Consider the following 20,948-nt stretch of genomic DNA (forward strand, 5'->3'; position numbering starts at 1 on the left):
ATTTTTTTTTTTTTTTAATGTTATAATGAGCCATGTCCACAATCGTGCCAACACTGTGGCATACCTGTGTTTCCAGTTCCAGCATGTTGTAGTGGCACTGTCATTGACATGTGTAAATACTTCATACACCTGTGTGAGGAAAAAAAAAAAAAAAACTGTCAAAGCAGTTGTGTTGTGTTAAGCTGAAGTTTTAAGCTGCTGCCACTGTGAGCTCAAGAGTGCTGGAGGTGGGATTACCGATGCTTTTTCAATCCTGAGCCAGAAATCTGGAGTTTATCCAGGGATGTAAAGAACAACAAAGGCAGATAAAAACACCACATGTCAAACTTCCTATAAGGTCACGGCAATATGTGTACGTAACAAGTAAAAAAAATAAGGTTCTTGAATGCAGCATTTGCAGTTAAGTTCAGGGCAAAGTTACAACAACTGCACGCAGATGATCAAGAGGCGGATGACAAGTGTCACAAAATGTGTTTGCGTGAATGCTGAGCTATTTTGATGGAAACATCCACCACTGGTATACTGCATGAGTGCAGGCTTCACTGCCGGCTCAGGAATGTTGGCATCATGTATGCAGTCCTGACAGACAGCTGCATTGCAGTCAGTGGCGTTTTTAACATGCCAGACGCCGACCCAAAGCGTGCTGCAGTGCTCTGAAGAAAATCAGAAAGTGTGTCTGGAAAAAGTTACAGAGAATTTGTGCAAACTTCATTTAAGACAGAAGATCATCTGTTAGAAAATGTCCATGAAGGTGTTAGAGGTCAAATGTGATATTTGTAATAAAAACAGTCAAAATGTGCATTTAAGTCAAGATTATTATTTATTTTTTTATCAGAGTTAAATCATAAAGTTTAAGACAGTCTTTTACAACGTGATTATGACAGGAATGGATCAAACCAACTGCCTCACTTTATTCTCAAATCTGGGAATAAACTGCTCACTGAAGGACACTTGTCACATTAATCTCCCACAATTACCTCTATCTCCACGTGTTCAGTGTTATTTCTACCCTCTGTCATTTTACCTGCTCATCATACAACACATAGAGCATGCATTGCATTAGGTGTACGTCTTCCTGATCTCCTACTTGTCCTGTTTATTTTGCAAACGTTCAGCCCCGCCCTGCAGACGCGCCGATATCACGCAGTTGCGTAATTTGACAAGCCAGCGCAAAATAGGCAGAATGAGCGTTTGACAGCTGGCTCCTTGCTCGCGTAGATCCTTCCGAAATAAAACAATACATATGTTTCATTCATTTGTGAAAGATTTCGGGTAGTTAAAGACAGCATATTTGCTTTTATGGCCGCCGCCGTGAGGAATAATAATGTTTGGGTCGCTCCGGGGCAGGACGCGCAGTTTCTCCACAGAACAGCGGACGGTCTGAGAGGTGAAGATCATGGACAAGTGCAGTGTAACACGAGGGATGCCGTCCCGGGAACTTCCCCTTATCAGGGTTATAACATGGTAGGAGATTGCTTTTTTTTTTTCCTTTTGCCTCTGCATCAGAGCATCTCTCTCTCTGTTTACTGATGGCTGCTGAATTGACGTAGAAAGACTGAATGTTGCTGATCAAAGCAAAACAGGCTGTTTTCAAGTAAAGATGCAGGAGGCAGGCCTGTGTGCGTGTTTGTTAAAATTCACAGCTTCTGTTCAAAACCGTTGCGACTTAAATTCGCGGTGAATCATCCGTGTTGATGCTGACATTCAGGCGTGAATCACGCGCAGCAGGGCGCGCATGCATGGCTGGGATGTGAAACGTTGCACCCGCTCCAGAAACTTGTGAGGAAGAAGCATAGCGCTGTAGAGCAACTGGATGTTCTAATTTCAGACATGTATTTCCAAACAGCTTTGGCTGGAGCGTTTCAGGAGGGCGTCTGCTGCTTGTAACGGCAGAGGAAGGGGAGGGGGTGAGGTGGGGGGGGGGGTCTTTGATGTGGCACTGTAAGCACAGAAGCGCAGGCCCCAAATGCATCCCTAGATGTGTTCAGTTCAGTCAATTTTTTGCACTACAGCACCACTGGTGTAAATCTGGTCATGCTGTTTATTCAGGAGCAGCTCATTTCCATCAATCATCAATGAAGTAATAAATGTTTCAAGAATTATTCATTTTCTGACTTTATTTTAGATCACCAGTAGCAAAGCACTGAGGCGTTCATGATTTTTTTAATATCAGTGTCAAGGTAAACTTATAAGTATACTTGTTTGGATACAATTTTTTGGTTCTCGGTAGCCTTAAGGTACATAGACATAAGTCAAATAGTAGAGTGGTGAAATAGAAGAGGTTTTAACAGCGGTATAAACTTACTCTTTGTGGATTTGATATGATTGATAATAATGCCTGCATCCTGACATCCTGTATCCGATAAAGGACATGAAACTGCTTTATTTCGTATTTAACTCTAGGGCCTTATATTTTTAATTTAAAATATACAGCCTAAAAGTTTGCCATGGGAAACCACTAATTGTTCAAATTTTCCTGGGTTAAATTCAAGTGTTAACGTCCAGTTTTGAAAAATTAAGCCAATGCTTAAGTGCAACAAACTGCAGTTCCTTGACTGTCCACTTGTTGGGCCGACTGCAGCTGTTTAACACTCGTTACTTTACCAAAAGTTAGGTTCAGATAGCATTTGTCACCATCGTTTGGCATTTTCACACCTGTTCAGAAACCAAATGAGTAACTTCACTGAGACCATATTTTATACAGTCTATCACAACACACTCTCAACTAGCATTGAACTGTTGTTTGTTTCTTTGTTTTATGCTGTTGTCACCTGATCACTTACCCCAAATCAGTCATTTCTTTCTGCTCTGAAATATTCGTTTTAGAGTTGGCTATAATATTTCTGTGTAGACTACTTTTTTGTCTACTTATTAATAATGTGTGGTATGTGATCCTGTTTTGACTTAAAGTACTTGCTGATTCCAAGTTACTGCATTTAGGTACTTTTGGTTCTGCTAACAGGATAACTTATTTTGCATCCTGAACCAATTATTTCAATTATATTTTTCTTGTATCAATGTACTTTCGATTAGAGGACACAATTTCACACGGCTGACTTGATCATTTCCTTCTCTTTCAGGGTAAACCTGAGATGGACAACTACCTGCCTGCGCACCAACAGGACATTGTAAATTCTAAAATGTTCTGCAAGGACAGCTCTCTGACACTAGAGCCCCAATTCACTGAGGACTTCGCCTCCCCTTACAGCATCAACATGAGCCTGCTCCTTCCTGATGTCACATACCTGCACCCTGGTCTCTGCAGGACTATGAGACAGATCAAAACAGAGCCGTCACACTCCCTGATGCACCCCGCCTGTCAGGGCAGCGGCGTGCCACCAGCACTCCAAGAGTACCCAGGTGTCTTTACTGTTGCTGACAGTACTAGCAGCAACTTTTTAATCAAACAGGAAGTGCCAGATTTCCAGGATGTTCCCCTGTTTCAGCTCTTGAACTCTGACTTGGAGCAGATCGTTCATGGGTCTCAGTTGAACACCATGGGGATGGCGCCCTTAAGTCGTCCTATTGGGAACGTCCATGTAGGCCCTGCACACAATTCTGCTAAAAACACAAGCAGCTCCCAGAGTTTTCCATTTAATCATCATGTTAGCCATCAGCAGAGGCCAACCTACCTGCCACCTTCTCCACCAAGCTCTGAGCCCTCAAGTCCAGACAGGGGGAAGGAGCTGCTTCACAATCTGTCCCCGCCTCCCTCCTATGAAGCCAGCATCGCCTCCAAGATAACTTTTCAGAACCACAGTTCCATCGATCCAGGACAAACTTCTAACGCAACTCTAATCCAAAGCCAAGACCAGAATTGTAATGTGGGATTAGTCCAAAGCCCAGGTCCTGTAACAGTCCAGCATTCAACCCTGACACCAGATCAGACCACGCCAGCTGTTGGCCCACTGTCCCCCGTGTTGGCCCAGTCAGCTCCAGGAAAATTCAACCGAAGGAATAATCCTGATCTGGAGAGGAGGAGGATACACCACTGTAATGTCCCAGGTGAGTCGTCTGTCCAGTTTGTTCAACAACAATAAACTTGTCTTTGAGAAAACGCTTAAACATCATTAAACATTTCTATTTGAAGAACATTTCCAAGTGATCTGATTTAGGTTTTTTTCTTTCTTTAGGTTGCAAGAAGGTCTACACCAAGTCTTCTCATTTGAAAGCCCATCTAAGGACTCACACAGGTAAAATGTGTTTTGAGTTGCACTGCTTATTTTTGGGTGAAAGTTCTGATGTTGCTGGGCAGAAAAAATGCACTTGGCATGCAGATGCATTCTGTCTGCTGACAGACCTGGAACACATCTCACTGCTGTCAAATCTCATAAACCCCTGCAGCTCCATAAAGGCGGCAGGGAAAAGGACAGGGCATGCTGTGATTTATGATTGATGCATGTTTTTTTGGGTTTTTTTTAAGTGTCGACTCTTCCATCATGAAAATATCCACAAGTAATGCTTCTAAGGTTTTAGTTTTATACTTATTAAGGAAAAATAAATAAAATATGTGTTGTCCTTGTTTTTTCTTTCCCCCTTTCTTTCTGTCTGCTGAAGGAGAGAAGCCGTACCAATGCTCCTGGGAGGGCTGTGAGTGGCGTTTTGCCCGATCTGACGAGCTGACTCGCCATTTCAGGAAACACACCGGAGCGAAGCCTTTCCAGTGCAGCGTGTGTAACCGCTGTTTCTCCCGCTCTGATCACCTGGCCCTACACATGAAGAGACACCAGAGCTAGAAACCCTCTGCTGCAAAACAAGCCAATCTTTTATTTTTTATTTTGTTTAAGTAAACATGGACATTGAATCAGCACTGAAATATCAGCAGACATAATATATTTTAAAACTGTGTAGACAGTCTGAGCAGTGCTGGCCTACAAGTAGTTGTTTCTTTTATTGTGAAAGGATTAAAAAACGACTGTTGCCTTATTTATTTCCACCCTTATATTGAGGGACATTTGCAAAGATGTCATTTGCCAAAAGTAATAATACAATAGTACTTAAACCTTTTAAGCCTTTAATTTTCTTTCAATCAGTACACAACAAACTCCAAATATCATGATTACTGTGTTCCATTGTATAAACCTTAATGTGCATAGTATGAGCATTTATGAAATTCAAGTAAAACGCAAACTGCCATCCTGTAAGTGCAGATATAGTATCAATATTAACTGGAAGGTCAGAGAATGTGACTTTTGAGGGGTAGAGTGAGTTTGTGTGTTATATAGAAAGTAACAGCAGTTAGTCAGAGATCTATGTTAATACGTTGTGGGTTTATTTGGACAGAGCAGCTGGCTAGCTGTGTGTATAGTGTTAATCGGGGACTTCTACACTGCCAGATTGATGGGTTCCTTTACTGAGGATTACTTTATTGTGATTCCCTCTTTTTTTTACTCAAACATTAAACAAAAGGAAGATTATGATTTAGAGATTTGAAACATGATTATTTGGACGGCACTTTAAATGTTCTACATCTGTGACTGCCCCTCTACTGTTTCATAGATGTGGTCATTGCAGAAAGTGTTGAATGTTTTTCATGCAGGTGCAAATATAGATCCAAATGGTGCATTTTTTTCAGGATGAAAATATTTTTATTAAATTATGAACTATATTTTATTTATTTTAAATCAGTGAGGTTTTGTTGATGTAAACCATAGTCAAAAAGCAATATCTTATTTTGCACTTGGGACGGTGTGGGGGAAAAAAAAGTGAAAATTTTACAACAACTTTGTGTACATGACATTTTATGGGCAGGTTATTTTTCTGTCTTCTTGGAACTTGTTGTGATATTGTACACATTCAGACTCGTTCCTTCAAACTTTGTTTGAGTTGAAAATAATGTTTCCAAACATTAAACACCTTTTTAACGGGATTACAGCATCATATTACTGAATATTTGTCTTTGTAAGTGGTTTCAAAGTGACGCCTGTGAGATTTTTTCTTTTTTTTTTTTTTAGACTGAGCACCTGCCAGTCGGAACATCTGTGGAAGCTTTCGGGTTTCTTTGACCACTATCCAAACACCTTTTGAAGTGCCTTAAACTGCTTTCTTTGATTAATGAAAAAACCACATTCTTTTATCAGGTACTCCACTCTGCCAAAACGCTTCTGTATCTTGGCTACCCCTCTTCTTTTTCACAATAGAGCAATCTCTTTATTTATGACCATGTTTCCTTCAGGTTGAATTAAATAGATTTTTAGAGTCTCTAATTTGTTACGATGTATATATTTTGTATCTGATTTTTAAGGATACATCCGTTGGTTGTTTTTTTTTTAGGTGTCTTTTTATTTTGATTTGTCTAAGTTTAGTATATTGTAACAGTCCACATGTCATCTTTGTAGCCAAGATAGCAGCTCATTGGACACGTTCTCATGTATTACTGCAATACTTCAAAAAAAAATATGTCTGTACAAACACACGATATTTTGACATGAAAGGAAATATTTTGTGCCGTAGCTTCAGACCATAAAAATGTAGCCTAAATTGATCAAATGTGCTTTGAAGCCATGTTATCCACAAATAAAATTTCGTCTTGAATATCTCTGCTTGCATGTCTGATTTTTGTTTTTACATTATTTACATTTATTTTTAATTATTCTTAATTGCACACTTTTTTAAATGTTTTTTCTCATCGTTATCCTTTTTGGTGTTTCCATATAACGTTTTTTTTTTTTGGTGGCCAGTGTCAAGTTTTTGGATCGCAGGTGACGCCAGTAATGTGAAGCTCAACGTTTGCAAAATTTTCACACTTGTGTATTGCCATGGTTACAGACCAAGCGACCACTTCCTGTCTTGAATTTTTTTTTTGCAAAAAGTCAATGCAAAATCCTGTAGTTCGTCGAGGTTCCTCTTGAGGCTGGCTCCAGGAACACCTGAAGTCACATTCACACAACATTCAAAAAAAGCCACTTTTACAGCAGACATTAACATGTTTACAGCCTGATACAAAAAGCGAGATAAGTAATTGTCATCACTGGTACACACTGCACACTGTTTTTTCTAAACGGCTCTGTATTGATTTTTAGAACGATGCATGTTATCCATAATTAGGAGCGTAGCTGACCTGATTGACAGGTGGGCGCGCTGTAACGGTTCGTCAAGAGGCTTAAAACCCGCCTCAGCAACTTTCATCGTTAGGTTGACTGAAAGTTAGGCTGAGACAGCATTTCCAGCATGGCGGCTGCTGCCGATGAGCCTCAAGAGCCCCCCTGCCGTAACAGATGGGTGACGTCACTCAGGCTTCGTCCATTAATACTTACAGTCTTATGTTACAGACTCATACTATTGGTGGCCAAATCTGCCCCATTGAAGATCTCAATCTAACCCTTTGATCACTATTTAAAAATGAAAATGGTTCAAAAAACATTTATGAATAATTTCATCTAATGACAGACCTCACCTTTAATGATATATAATATAATTATATAGATAATTATAATTAATATAAAGCCATACAGAACTAACATTATGACATAAGTAAGTGTTTGATCATAGGAAGTTTACCATTTTTAACCCATAGTGGTGTTTGTTCAGCACTGAAATTATTTAATCTCGTTGGTATTGATGTGAAATGGACTCATCAGTAAGGTTATAGAACATAGATTATGTAGAAGGGGTATAAAAACAGATTTACTGTACATGTGGAACATATTTAGAAAATGTGTATGTAAGACTCTTCTATCCCAACTGGTCCACAAATGTTACTCTTCCTTCAATAATCTGAGTTACGAATCATCGTTGCTGGTCAAGTTTCATGTGGTTTGGCAACAGCAACACATATCTTGGCTTCAGTATGTAGTAATTATTTAAGAACACACCCTTTCTGCACTTGATCTTTTTGGTAATTCAATGTGACCCAAACAAAACAAGATGACTCCTTGTTTTGTTTGTTTGATTCTTTTAAAGGTGTCCCTGCCATGAGTCATAGCCGAGGTGTTGACAATAAGGTGCCAGGAAAAGCTGTACCAGCCCGAGGAGTTGTCTGAGCTTGTCCTGAGATATAATAGTGCTCCTATTTACTCACTGCTGCTCTACAGCCTGTGCACATTGCTTATACAGTACATCCTGCACCGTATGAGCTCTCGTGAGTAATAAATCACACGTGCTATATAGGCTACTACACTTTGAAAAAGCTCGAGGATTGGGAATTGAAACCTTGTTATTGTAATCATCTGAATCCTTTGCTGGCTGACAGAAACATTCATCCAGATCCAGTTATTATAAATCAGCTTACAGGATGTACTGGGCGTTTTCTTTCAAGTGCAACCTGTTCTCTGAAACTGTGCTCACGACATGCTGCGCTGAAACACAGCAGGTCTTAAAATATCACTCTCCGCGGGTACTTGATATTAACAAAGCATTATGATGTTACACTGAGGTACACAATGTTTTACATGGATCTTTAGATGCATAAGGGAGGTTTAATGGTACCAGCTTTTTTTAATATAAAGCCAAATGTATGTTGAAGTATGTGTGTGTGGAAGTTAAAGCTACAAGTTAAAAAGGATAATAAATAAAGGTACCAGTTTTTATGTAGCCAACTCTTTGTTGAAATAAGTGCAACAAATTGAAGGAAGGCCTAACACCATAGACTGTTAGCCTAATGTACTTATAGTAAGAAGTTACATTATGTTAGCCTTTAGTTAATAAGTCCATGTGGAATTATTAATACCATAAACTTTTTATTAAATAACTTATATGTGCTAATAAAAACCTAAAAAAATAATACTTGAAACATGTGAAAATTGCATTTTCTTTGTTTCATCCATTCTCTGGTTTTCCCAAATGGAGTTGATCTGTGATCTGCAGAGTGATCTTGATCTAACAGCGGAAGATTGATTGCTTCTGTCTCAACCACGTACTTTGGGAATTTGCGGTATTTTGGGGAGATTCGACTACACCTGTCCCCCGACCGGCCTCTCAAGGTTGTTTTCTCCCGGTGGTGTTGATTTGTAACAGTATGACTTTGCTGTGGCAGCAAGAGTGTCCATTTAGTGTTTAGGTCATTTTAGAAAAAAGGTTAAGTTAAGTGTAGCAGAGACGATAGGTAGGTACCATAGACTGTAAATACACACAGTCTATGGTGGGTACGAGTGGAGTCCCTGCTGGGTCACAGAGGAAACCCTGTAGCCTATGTTTAAGCTACTTAAATGAAAGTCTGACTTATGTTGCAGGTATACACTCTGTGTTTATTAATGTGTGTAAATAATTGCAAGTGATCGGGGTGTGTACAGTAGCAACGTGTCACTTCCCACCTCCCTGTAGGTCTGCATGTGTTACTGTGTTTTATTGTGAAAATAAATTATAGGCTTCAGTTTTAACTAACACGCCTACCTCTTTCATTCTTGAGTTCATTCCTTTTCTAATTCTCAATGACGAAACATTTTATTTTTATCTTCTATGTGAAGTCTATTTGTGGCAATATTTGCCCTATGTACAAACCCCGTATGTAGCCTACGAGCTACATTTTATAAGTAGGTCTATGATGCTCTATTTTTTTGGCACTTCCTTGCTGTGCCACTTTAACTGTTTACCTTGCACTACATTTATGTGTTTCTACCTCTTATTCTTATTACGATATATTATATTATTTAACTAGGCTACTTGTAAATGGTTGACATGACAATCCCTCGACTTGGCCTGACTTCATAAGCAGCTGAATCAGATTTTGTAAACGATTTCCTCCTCTTCATGTAGTTTGTGTTCAAGCGTCTATGTGCAAGCTTCTGTACTGGACATCACCTATAATTTAAAATGGTTTCCCCAATACCGAGATAAGGTTTCTGAATGCCAGAGAATGGGAGTACAGTGCTCGGATGTCTCGGCGACATCCAAACCACATACCACCCGTCTCAGTCAGAGATAGCAACTAGCTCCGAATACCAGTATGTTACATACAAAATGCAACTTTATTAACCTTCATGCCTCCATTCATATTGATATACATGTATATGTTTGAACTTATTTTAAATTTCACAGCTCCATCCATATGAAAAATACAGAGAAAAAGGCAAAACACTGACCGGATACTGAAACAACTCTTGAAGAAAAAAAAAAGAAAAAGTGTAACAGAAAAAAAAGGACACCTGTATTTGAAGTTCTTGAAAAATATCAGGATTAAAAATCTCTTTTACAGACGTGGAATATTCCATGAGAAGAATCTCCCTTTTTGAAGCGATGCTGAGCAATATCACAATTTTTTCTTCTTCTTTTTTCTTTTTTTTAAACCGGTAAGAATGAAAAGATCTGAATATATTTACACTACACTCACTTTACATAAATACAGGAACAACGATTACTGTACGTAATATCAGCAAACTTGAAACATAGGCATTGGCTTCACTACTTAAATGTTCAAAAAACCAGGAAATCAAAAGCAGATGTTAAAACACAGGAAGTAAGAAAAGATATTGAACCAATAGAGACGTGTAAGATCATAATTCATTACCAAAGGCGTCACTCTACAGCCACAGGATTCTTTTAATTCCTGGGTGTTCCTCATTTTCTTCCATTGAATCACCGCGTTGACTTCATGTGATTGAGCTGAAATATCAAGAGGCCTTTGTAACTCACTTTGTTCCCCTTGGAGGAAGTGACTTATTGCAAGCAAAGTAATAACGTGAGCTATAAAACAGCCTGTGAAAGTGTTATGGGACGATGCTGCCTTTTGACACGACGGCATAAGGCTCAGTGCGAAAAAAAGAAAAGAAATTGAAACATTAGAGGTCCGACTTGCATAATGTTGTCTGTGCTTTTTTTTTTCCAAAGAAGAAGAAGAAAAAAAAAAAAACAGTTTCCCATTTGAAATGTTTTAATTTGAGCACACATGCTGAAATCTAAAAGTCTGCACGAAGCAGCGGATATTACAAGTTTGCAATATGAGGCACTATTTTATTATTATTATTATTATTATTATTGCATAACTTTGACCCTGGTTACCGTTACAAAATTATGCTTTAAAATGAGGGAAGAGATGCTGACCCTGTCCTTTGGAGACACCGTATTCAATGTCATTGATTTTTTTTTTTTTCTCAAAAAGGTGGCATATTAAGGCATGCAACATCATATACTGAACACGAAGAGTACACGTGTTGTTGATATGTGCTTGATCTATAGAATTTATTGTCTGGGTTATAGCAAAATAGCAACACGGGAAATCGAGTACCTTATTACGGTGGGTGTATATAAATAATTTGTCGGTTGTAGCAAACACTGGTTCAGCCTCGGGAATAAAAATGATTCGCTCATGAACTTTTTAGTTAACCACAAAAGCAAAGAAAGCAAACTGTTCTATCACATCAAGTATGATCATTTACACGATGAAACACCATTAGCCCCATCTCACTGTATATCAAATTAGATAAATTACAGTCTCTGAAAAAAAGACTTTACATGTATAAATGTATTTCCTGCGTCTACTAATCAAAAGCCCTATTTTGTCCAATGTATATATACAGGCTGTAGAACTTTGTAATAAGTTTTTTATCTCCACTATCACATATATTACAACATTTCAAAAGATCCTTTGTACAGAAGAAAAAAAAAGAGTTCTATGCAATGATGAAGTGCCCCTCAATAATAAAATGTTCCCATACATTATATATGGAGGATAAAATAGGAGGATTATTTGTTTATAAATTGACATCTGAAATAAAATCATTTGAAAATCATACTAATAAAACAAACAAGGTGCTGATATGCTTTTTTTTTGTTGTTGTTGCCAAAATGATAATACAACCGGGCATAATGACATGTGCACAAACAATATACATAAATAATGATTACATACGTTACCATTCTCCATTACAGCCTAAGGGCTGTCACATACAAAGTGTGGAAATCACTGCCTGATGTTTGACTGCTTCACTCAAAGGGAGGATTTTTTTTATTTTTTTTTATTAAAATGTTCAGGTGTGTGTGTGTGTGTGTACGTGTGCGGTTGTCACGGTGCTTTTATCAAAATGGGTGCCATTTCTCTTACTGGCTTCTGTCCAATAAATGCATTTAGCAGCACTTTAAAGTGATGCGAATTGGCCTCATTCTGTTGCGTTTATGTCTTACACCGCTCGAGGAGTATTGGAGATAAAACATCTGTTATTATGGCGGTAAAGATATACATTAAGTTTAATTTAACTTCCTAATTATGGTAAAGTTAGAGTCTCCCGAGAGATAAGATATGACTGCCAGTAAATGCATTATGTTAATATAGATATATGTGTGTGTGTGTGCATGGTTTCTTCAATTTTTCAACTTTTTAGAGACAACTTGGGTAGAACATTCTTTAAGATAAATCTTGTCGAGGTGGTAGCATTTCAAGTGACTTTTAGAGACAAAACAAAGTCGAGTGATTTGCAGGAACTCGCTGACTAACGCGTGTCAGATGAGAGCCATGTGCTGGAGCTAAAAAAAAAAGAAAAAAAAAAGACAATCCTTGCAGGGAATCATGGGAAAGAACGAGGAGCCAGACATTTCTCCAATAGACTGACATCAGCAAACAGAACAACGAAGAGGAGGCGGACTTTCCTTCCCCTCACTTTGTTCTGCATGTATTGCTCTTCTGTTTTATACCTCAGGTAACAAACTATCCCTGTAACACTGCAGCCAACGCTGGATTCAGCTTATGGTCTGTGCAAAAAATAAAAGAAAAAGAAAGAAAAACCACAACAGAAGTTCCTTTCATAACTGAGAAAACAGAGCTGAAGAATAGGAAAGAAAAGGAGATCTACTGGGACAGAATGAAATGATGAGTCTGTAAGGTGCCTCTCGATTTTTTCACATACTGAAAATCTCCTCTGATTGTTTCAAAGTTCACTGTACATGAGGGGTTGTATTTTTTTCTGAGTCCAACATAAGCGATAAGCAGGCATTTGGAAAAACAAAAATAAACAAAACATTTTCATACTGAAAGTATATTTATCCTTTAAGATTGCACTTTACTGATTGCTAATCACAGCACAAAACCCACCAAAGATTTGTTTTTCTTTTATGAGACAATGCTTTCAAGAGGCTCAACATAAAGAAATGCACGGATGAGATGTGAGGTTGTCCATAACCTGTGTGTTTCTTTGCTGGTGCGATGACATGAGTGTCCGCTTTTCATTGTCTGGAATGAAGCAATGAGTTTCTCAAACTGCAGGTGTGTCGGTGAGGTTGATCCATATTTCAGTGAATGTCTTCAATTGTATTCCGCCGATGGTAAAGGTGAACGTCCAGCCCTCTTTTTTTTGCTTCTAATATGGCATGCCTCGGTTTTTAACAGCAGGCTCCAGCGGGAAAAGAAAAACCATCTGTGGTGAAATGGCGCCCTCTGCTGGTCAAAAATCGGACTCACAGGGAGATAACTGTGCAAGAATATCTCCAGCAGGGCCTGAAAGCTTTTCCTGTTATCCATTCAAGGCCTTAAACTTCTATCTGCTCCCGCAGGAAATGCGTTCCTTATAAAGAGGTCTTTCACATTATGAATGCTTTGAAAAGCAACTATTTGAATGAAAAGAAAAGATACCAAAAAAAAAAAAGAAACAGCTGCGATTGCATTATATATCTTTTTTTTTTTTTTCTGTCCGAAGAAAGAGTGCGAGTTCATCTTTAAAATCAAGGTGAAACATTTACAAACAGTGCTGTAAAAGACAGTTCCCTATTCAACTCCAAACAACGACGATAACAGATCCTGCCGTCTTTTCCTTCCAGCCCCAAAGAGGATTCAGAAGTGACCCTGTTTTGTGCATCCACAAGCCCTGTGCACGTCTCCATCTTCTCCCCTCGCGACGCATGAGAGTGTGTGTGTAAGCGTGTAAGTGTGTGTGCGTCCAGGCCAGCTGAAAAACATTCACAGGGAGATCCCGCTCCCCCGGCTGCCTGTGTGTGTGTGTGTGTGTGTGTGTGTGTGTGTGTGTGTGTGGGTCTGTTTCATTGCTCTCTCTCTCTCTCTCTCTCGTGTTGATCTCTCTCTCTCTCTCCGTCTGATTCACACCAGCATGTGTCTCCGTCGGTGCAGGGCCAAGTGGTCAGATCTGGAGAAGCTGCGGTCACAGTCTGCACACTTGAAGGGCTTCACCCCCGTGTGTTTTCTGTAATGCCTCGTCAGCTCGTCGGAGCGGGCGAACTTCCACGTGCAGCCGTCCCAGGTGCATTTGTATGGCTTTTCCCCTGGAGAGCGAGAGAGAGAAAAACACAGTCAGAGGCTTGTAGACCACTTAATAAGATGAGTCACCACGATTAATGGTCAATAAAAGAATATCAAAGACAGACGTAGTGTATCATAAGATGTGTCAAATGGTTTAGCAAGATGCTGAAAGCTTTTTTAAGATGTTCACAAAAATGCCTTTATAGCAACAGCACAATGAGAAGGTAACATTGAAAACTTTTATAATGCCAGGCATCATAGTTTCTATTGTTCATATGACCTCAACAGGTTATTCAAGCATCTCTTTACTTCCTGTCTCTATTAAACCACAGAACGTGTGGTGTTCTATTTATAGCACTTATTGTTGAGTTATCCCACGCACGTGTCTGAGCCTCTCTTCATGTGTGGTTGAGTTAGTTCATCGACTCCTGTCATGGTTTACTCTTGTTAGTTAGTTTATTCCTTGTTTGGTTGCTTAGTTGTCATTTCCTGTATTATTTGTCTATTATTATTATTATTATTTATTTCCTTATTATAATGTCATTTTGTCTGCTAGTGTTGCTTGTTTCCCTACATTGTGTGTTTTTTTTTTTTATTGTATTATTTCCAACTTCAGTTCTTTATGTTTTCCTGTTTTATTGTGCCATTTCACCCCCCTCGTGTTCCTGTTTTCCTTGTGTGTTTCTTTCCTGTAATATTCAGGGGCCGTATTCACAAAGCCCCCTAAAGACTAAGAGCTCCTGGTGACAAAATTCGGAGAAAATGATTAGAATCATGCCATCTTTTTAAGAATTTCCCCTTAAAGACAAGTCAAGTTATTCACAAAGCTTCTCAGCCCTTAAGATCGCTCCTAAGGTGTTACGGTGCATTCATGTGGTGTCGGACGCATCGGAAAAAATTGGATTCCGAGTTGTAAAATGCAAATGAACGCCTGCTCAAGTCGGAACAAGAACTAGGAAACTCGAAAAAAAATTTAGGTGGCCGACTTGACGTCGTATTTGTCATCACATGGGGGGCAAAATATCTTTTGTTAATGTTAAGATACTTTCAAGATTCAAGATTCAAAAAACTTTATTGTCTATCACATTGTGACAGAAAATTACCTTTTGTTGAGGCCCAGTAACATGAAAACACATTAACATTCACACTAACACTCACATCAGGTCATAAATAGATAAAAGTACCCTAAATAGGTAAAAACACACATGCACAGCATTTAAAAAACATTGCTTATCTAGCCTTGTTTAAAATGCGTATTGCAGTGGGAATAAAAGAGTTTCTGTAAGTTTTCTTTTTTGTGAGTGGTACTCTAAAACGACTGCCTGACGGGAGCAGCTGAAACGAGTGGTGAAGGGGGTGTGAAGGGTCCTGAGAGAGGCAGACTGCTTTCCTTACTGCTGCTCGCATGTGTAAGTTCTGACAGTTGGATCTGGATGGTGCTAGTGATTTTGTTGCATGGTCAATATTCCAACTCTATTCACTATTCTAAATTGAAATCACATGAACACACTGAAGTCGGAAGAACAAACTTCCCAACTCGGAAACTGGGTACATCCGAGGTACACATGAATGCAGCATAAAACTAGTAGTGAGGAGGACTTTTAACAGGTTTTTCAAATGTTAGTATCAAAGTATAATGGACTAAGGTGTTAACGCTCTGTATGAGAATAAGTCAGGCAGCTTTGATGTGTTTTGTATGATTTTTGGTCCAGGCCTTGATGACCCTTCATGGGAATCTTGTTTTGATTTTGTACCTAATTAGATTCAAGTCAAGTTAAGATTTCCATGTCTGACCTTTGTCTCTGAATCGAGCTACTTAAAGAAAGATGTCAATTTATTGACGTTTGGTCATGTGTGGATGTCTGTCTACACATGTATACGCTGCAGAAAGTCAATTCACCTGAATTGATGAGAAGATGCCAGGAATAAATTATTCACTGCAACATCTCTTCCATCTAAATATGCAAATCTTAACTTGATTTGTTGATGCTTTATCTCAAATTGGAACAAATTATTTGCACTTTATTATCTTGTTCATGTTCTGTGGTTTGAGACACCAACAGCTCTGGTTCAATTCTTGATTTGAAAATAACCTCTGATCGTTTCCCAAATAATATTTGGCTCATCATCTAGAAATAAACTGAAGAGTAGATTTGGACTCTTCAGTGCACATTGAGCCTAAATACACTGAGAAAGACAAAGTCTAACATTCTGAGCATGTCACTGACTTCACTTTACGTTTAACATCCTAATAAATAAATCAATCACAGCAGTCAAAGCTTCACAGTGAGAAGTTACTGACCTGTGTGCGTCCTCCGGTGTGCTTTTAAATGGGAGCTTTTGGTGTACACCTTATTGCAGCCCTCAAAGTCGCATCTGTGGATTCTTCTCTTTTTGGACTCCGGAGACTCTGACCTGCGGGGGCGCCGTATGCTGTCAATACTGAACGGAGACATGGAACTGCAAGAGAAGACAGAGAAAAGTGGGAGAGTTATTAGACTATGATCATGACTTTGATATATTTATTCTGAGTTGGTTTACACAATGAAGTGTGTTCATACTAAATATGAGATCAAATAAACTCAATACGGTCTTTATGCAAAGAAAAGAAAGGTTTTAGAGAGCAAACTTCCTACTTTCTTTAGAGTTAAGCTTTGCACATTTTGCAAATTCCTGCACAACTACCAGCTTTTTCCACACACAAAATTCAAAATTCATACTTACAGTATCATAAAAGACTTGTTGAATCACATCATTTATATATTTTTTCTTACTTGTCAGGCTCTGGTCCATATGATCTTTATTCTTAGGCTGTGTAAATAATTTAAATGGATGTGACCGCTTCAACAAAGGACCAATACACCATCATATATCAGTGTTTTATATATTTATGTTTCCTAAGCTTCATGTTTTCTCTCAAAATCAATTGGTTTAAACGTAAGACCAAGAAAACCATTTAATGTAAATATTTTCTTCGAAAACAAAAAAACCTGTTTCTGATTCATACTTTTGATCATTCTGTGGATTAAACATTGTTTTCACACTTACTGAAAGGGAACTCAGGTACTGTACAACACATGGATGCAAAATGGGAAGCAAGAAATGCCTCTTAGTTTTTTTTAAAGACAAAATGTTTATTTTTTATGCAGTGAAGTTGAATTTGTCATTTAAAAATGGCTGTTTTAGGAAGTGTTTCTCAACTGGTGGGTCAGGAGCCAATAGTGGGTCGCGAATGTGTGCATGGGAAAAAAAATGTGTGAATTCTATTAAGCACTATTAAAACATGCTTGTTTTATTTCATTTCTTCCATTTCTTTGTTTTGTCACATGTTTTTCTGAGGTCCAAACTGCACAAAGTTTTTATTGAATAAATCTGATTGGTTGAAAAGTGTCAGAAACTTGGGTTGCAATTTTCAAGGAGAAGTTGATGGTGGCTCTTTTGAGGCTTGACCAGTTGGGAGTCACTGGTTTAAAAAAAAACTATAGCCCACTAAAACACTCTGCAGGTGAAGAGTGTTATTCTCATTATTCTAATGGTTTTATACATATCACTAAAACACCACTATATGCACAGTCATGTATTATATTAGTGTGCACGTCCTAAATGTTAAGCAAGCTGTTTTAGGAGCTGTGCAGTAAAACACGTTGTTTGTAGTGTAATTACAGCAAAGGCTTTCTGTTTCACTTTGTTCTGTTCAAAAGGGGAAAAAAAAAACTACTTCATTGACAATAGTGATGCGTGTTTGAGTTCTAGTATACTACATGCAAGTGCTTTTGGTGTCCTCGTGTTAGGACGGAGTGACACTTTTTGTTTCACAGTTACGGTCCAAGTGCTGATCCTGGGAAGTGTTTGGGTTGCGTAAGAGTATTTGAGTTGCGAGATGAACTGTTGTGCTGAGCTGAATGTTGGCAGAGAGACGTGTGAAGAGTTTGGAAGAAGTGAACTATCGTGGATGAATAAAAGACATCAGACAGTATTACATTTGTCTTAATTAATTCCCTCTATGTTAACTCTAAAAAAAAATACAAACTGTAAACATTATGGCTACAAAGAAATACAATGTAAGGTAGTGCAGTAGGTCTGCCAGCAGGTGGCAGTGCAGCTCTGCTTTACAATAACTCAGAGGAGGTAAATGAGGTAAGAATGCTGCTTTTCTCATTGTTCCACTACTTTGGTCAATCAGAACGGTTTTATTTCTCAATACTGTCGATCGAGGTTAATGACTCCAGAATTTATAATGTCATCAATGAATTTTGGCACGACATTTTCCTCTCTGATAACGGATCAATATCACTCTTGATCACATAATGAATCACTTCCAGCAGTGGCGCTCTGCAGTGAATACAATTTGAAAAAAGAGTTTGAAGTGTGAGTGTGTTTTATCTGAGCGTCACCTCTGTGGTTAATGTAAATGTACTCGGACGTCACTTCTCTGAATATAATGCCACACACAAAAACACACACCCTCACACACACACACACACACACACACACACACACACACATATAGAAACTCAGGAAGCCACTAAAATAGGGCAGTGTTGTTGCGGTACATGGTCATGTCTGGTTCATGGTTCATGTCTCACTAGTGAGTGTCGACTGTAAAACAGCGAGCACCTTTCATGCAGGGATTAACACATGACTGCTGCACACACACACACATTCAGACACACACACACACACGTTAAGTCACACACTTTAAGTCACACATTACAAATGGACAAGAAAGAGAAAGATACAGTAGAGACAGAAAACAAGAACATCTCTGTTTACTAGAGGGGAGGAGTAATATCTGTGGGATATATTTAACTGTGGTGGAGCAGAGTTGCTTTTCTTTTTAGGTCTCTGAGTCCCCGCTGTGGATATTGAGAAACAGGTAAGAACAGGAGGGGAGGGGGCTGAACATCTTTAGTCATGTTAAAGGGATTTGAAAGAGGAGCCGGGGCTGCCAGACGGGCCCTCCAGTGAACCTTCTCCTCCTCCTCCTCATACAACCCACATCCTGTCTCTGTGTGATCTGTCAAATGCAGACGCAGATAAACGCACGCTATCAAGATACAAAGACGCAAATAAACTCAAATACAGAGGACAAAAAAAACGCAAACATGAGGATCACCTGTTGATTTTGGATTAATGCCAATCTGAAGCTGAACAGGAAACGAGGACACTGGTCAGATATGAAGCGAACTTCAACTCCTCTCTCATTTCTCTCTCGCTTCCTCCTCTCTAAAGTGTGTGTTCAGCACTAAAACAAAATGCAAAAACTCTACATTTACAGACAGAAGTGTCATCATAAAAGTGAAGGAGACAATGTGGACACGCATCTAGAATCTGTGTGTGTGTGTGTGTGTGTGTGTGTGTGTGTGTGTGTGTGTGTGTGTCAGCAGTGAAGAGGAGAGGCAGGATTTACAGTGGAAACACTCTGAGCTCAGACGTTCAGCAGATGAGGCGGATATTTACACTCTGACTTCATCCCTGCAGTGACTCGCTGAGTATGATATAATTTAGGAAGGTCTGAGTACAACAGCTCTGAAAACAAAGGGGCGAGTGACGACTCATTACTCATCACAGATTAATTCAATTAATTTACAACAACTGCTTGTCCACTGCTGACCAGGATTTTGTTAACATTACTGCTCCACTTCAGAGGCTCTCGGACAGATTTTTTTGGTTTAAGCCACTTTGGGTGAATATTCAAATATGAGAAAAGATGTTAAGATTATCAAAAGACTCAAGATAAAATGATCATTAGAGTGACATTTTCTGATATTTCCAGGGCAATCATGGCATGATTAATTGAAGGAAATACATTTTTAGCAGCAAAATTAGAAATAAAGCAAGAATTGTTTCTGGGTTCAGCTTTACCAAAGTGAGAACATTCAGCTTTTGGCTGTTTTATGTCCCTGCAAACTGAAAATTGAGGGTTTTGGTGGATGGTTTGACAAAACTCTCATCATGCTATATGAGGGACTTTCTTAAAAAACAGGGACATAGGGGCACTGGTGGCGCAGTGGTTAGTGCGCGCGCCCCATGTATGGAGGCTGTAGTCCTCCAAGCGGGCAGCACAGGCTCGAATCCAGCCTGTGGCTCCTTTCCCGCATGTCATTCCCCTCTCTCTCCCTGATTTCCAACTCTATCCACTGTCCTATCGCTTCATTAAAAAGGCACAAAAGCCCAAAAATAAATCTTAAAAAAAAAAACAGGGACATGATACCATAGGATTCGGTCCTGAATGATACCATATCCTACTATACAAAATGTAAGCATTTTCTTAATTTTTGAGAAAATTAAGAAAACTTGTCTTGGACTCCATTTCTGCATCTATTTGGGCAGCCTCTATCATAGTGATGTTAGATAAATGGAAACAGAGAAGCACATACCAATGACAATCACAAACAACATATATATCAAAGATATTTTTCAGGAATTTCTGGGATACTTGGGTTAGATGTTTCCTCAAAAAGATAACAGGCTTAGCGCACAAATGTAATAATGGCACTGCCCCCCCCCCCCCCCCCCCCCATGTGGCCTCTTGTGATGAGCAAGGATACGATAAATCAAACTCCTTAAAAAAAAAAAAAGAATTACTGCAATTTGTGGTTACCTTATCTAGGAGCTTGTAAAGGCTGTCACTTCTGTGCAAATAAACAAGAACATTCTGATCACCCTGCACTAGAATGGGCAATACTGAAGGGTCCTACAGGATCATTTTATGTATGACCGCTCCTACTGTAAGCAGACATTGTTTTTGCAAAGACCAAAAGCTTAGACCATCGTCTTCCTCTACTTAAGCCTTTTTATGTGTGTGTGTGTGTGTGTGTGTGTGTGT

General features: G+C 39.0%; 2 protein-coding genes across 4 annotated transcripts in view; one reads left to right on the forward strand and one right to left on the reverse strand.

Annotated features, from left to right (window-relative positions):
* The first annotated feature begins 1,135 nt into the window (after positions 1-1,135).
* klf5b (Kruppel like factor 5b) lies at positions 1,136-6,538 on the forward strand. The gene is made up of 4 exons (XM_061053198.1): positions 1,136-1,464; positions 3,081-4,005; positions 4,134-4,193; positions 4,558-6,538. Exons 1-4 carry the CDS (start codon positions 1,300-1,302, stop codon positions 4,734-4,736), a joined length of 1,329 nt encoding a protein of 442 aa, XP_060909181.1. The 5' UTR covers positions 1,136-1,299; the 3' UTR covers positions 4,737-6,538.
* Positions 6,539-9,886: 3,348 nt separating this feature from the next.
* klf12b (Kruppel like factor 12b) overlaps positions 9,887-20,948 on the reverse strand; it is a 51,081-nt gene continuing 40,019 nt past the window's right edge. For all 3 annotated transcript variants that reach the window (XM_061053201.1, XM_061053199.1, XM_061053202.1), the window contains exons 5-6: positions 16,422-16,579; positions 9,887-14,142 (exon numbers count right to left, since the gene is read on the reverse strand). In XM_061053201.1, the coding sequence (XP_060909184.1) occupies positions 13,961-14,142; positions 16,422-16,579 (340 nt within the window). In that variant the 3' untranslated portion in view covers positions 9,887-13,960. The remainder of the gene's footprint in view (positions 14,143-16,421; positions 16,580-20,948) is intronic.

This window comes from Labrus mixtus, chromosome 13 (assembly GCF_963584025.1).
Source record: "Labrus mixtus chromosome 13, fLabMix1.1, whole genome shotgun sequence".
In the NCBI taxonomy this organism is placed as follows: domain Eukaryota; kingdom Metazoa; phylum Chordata; class Actinopteri; order Labriformes; family Labridae; genus Labrus; species Labrus mixtus.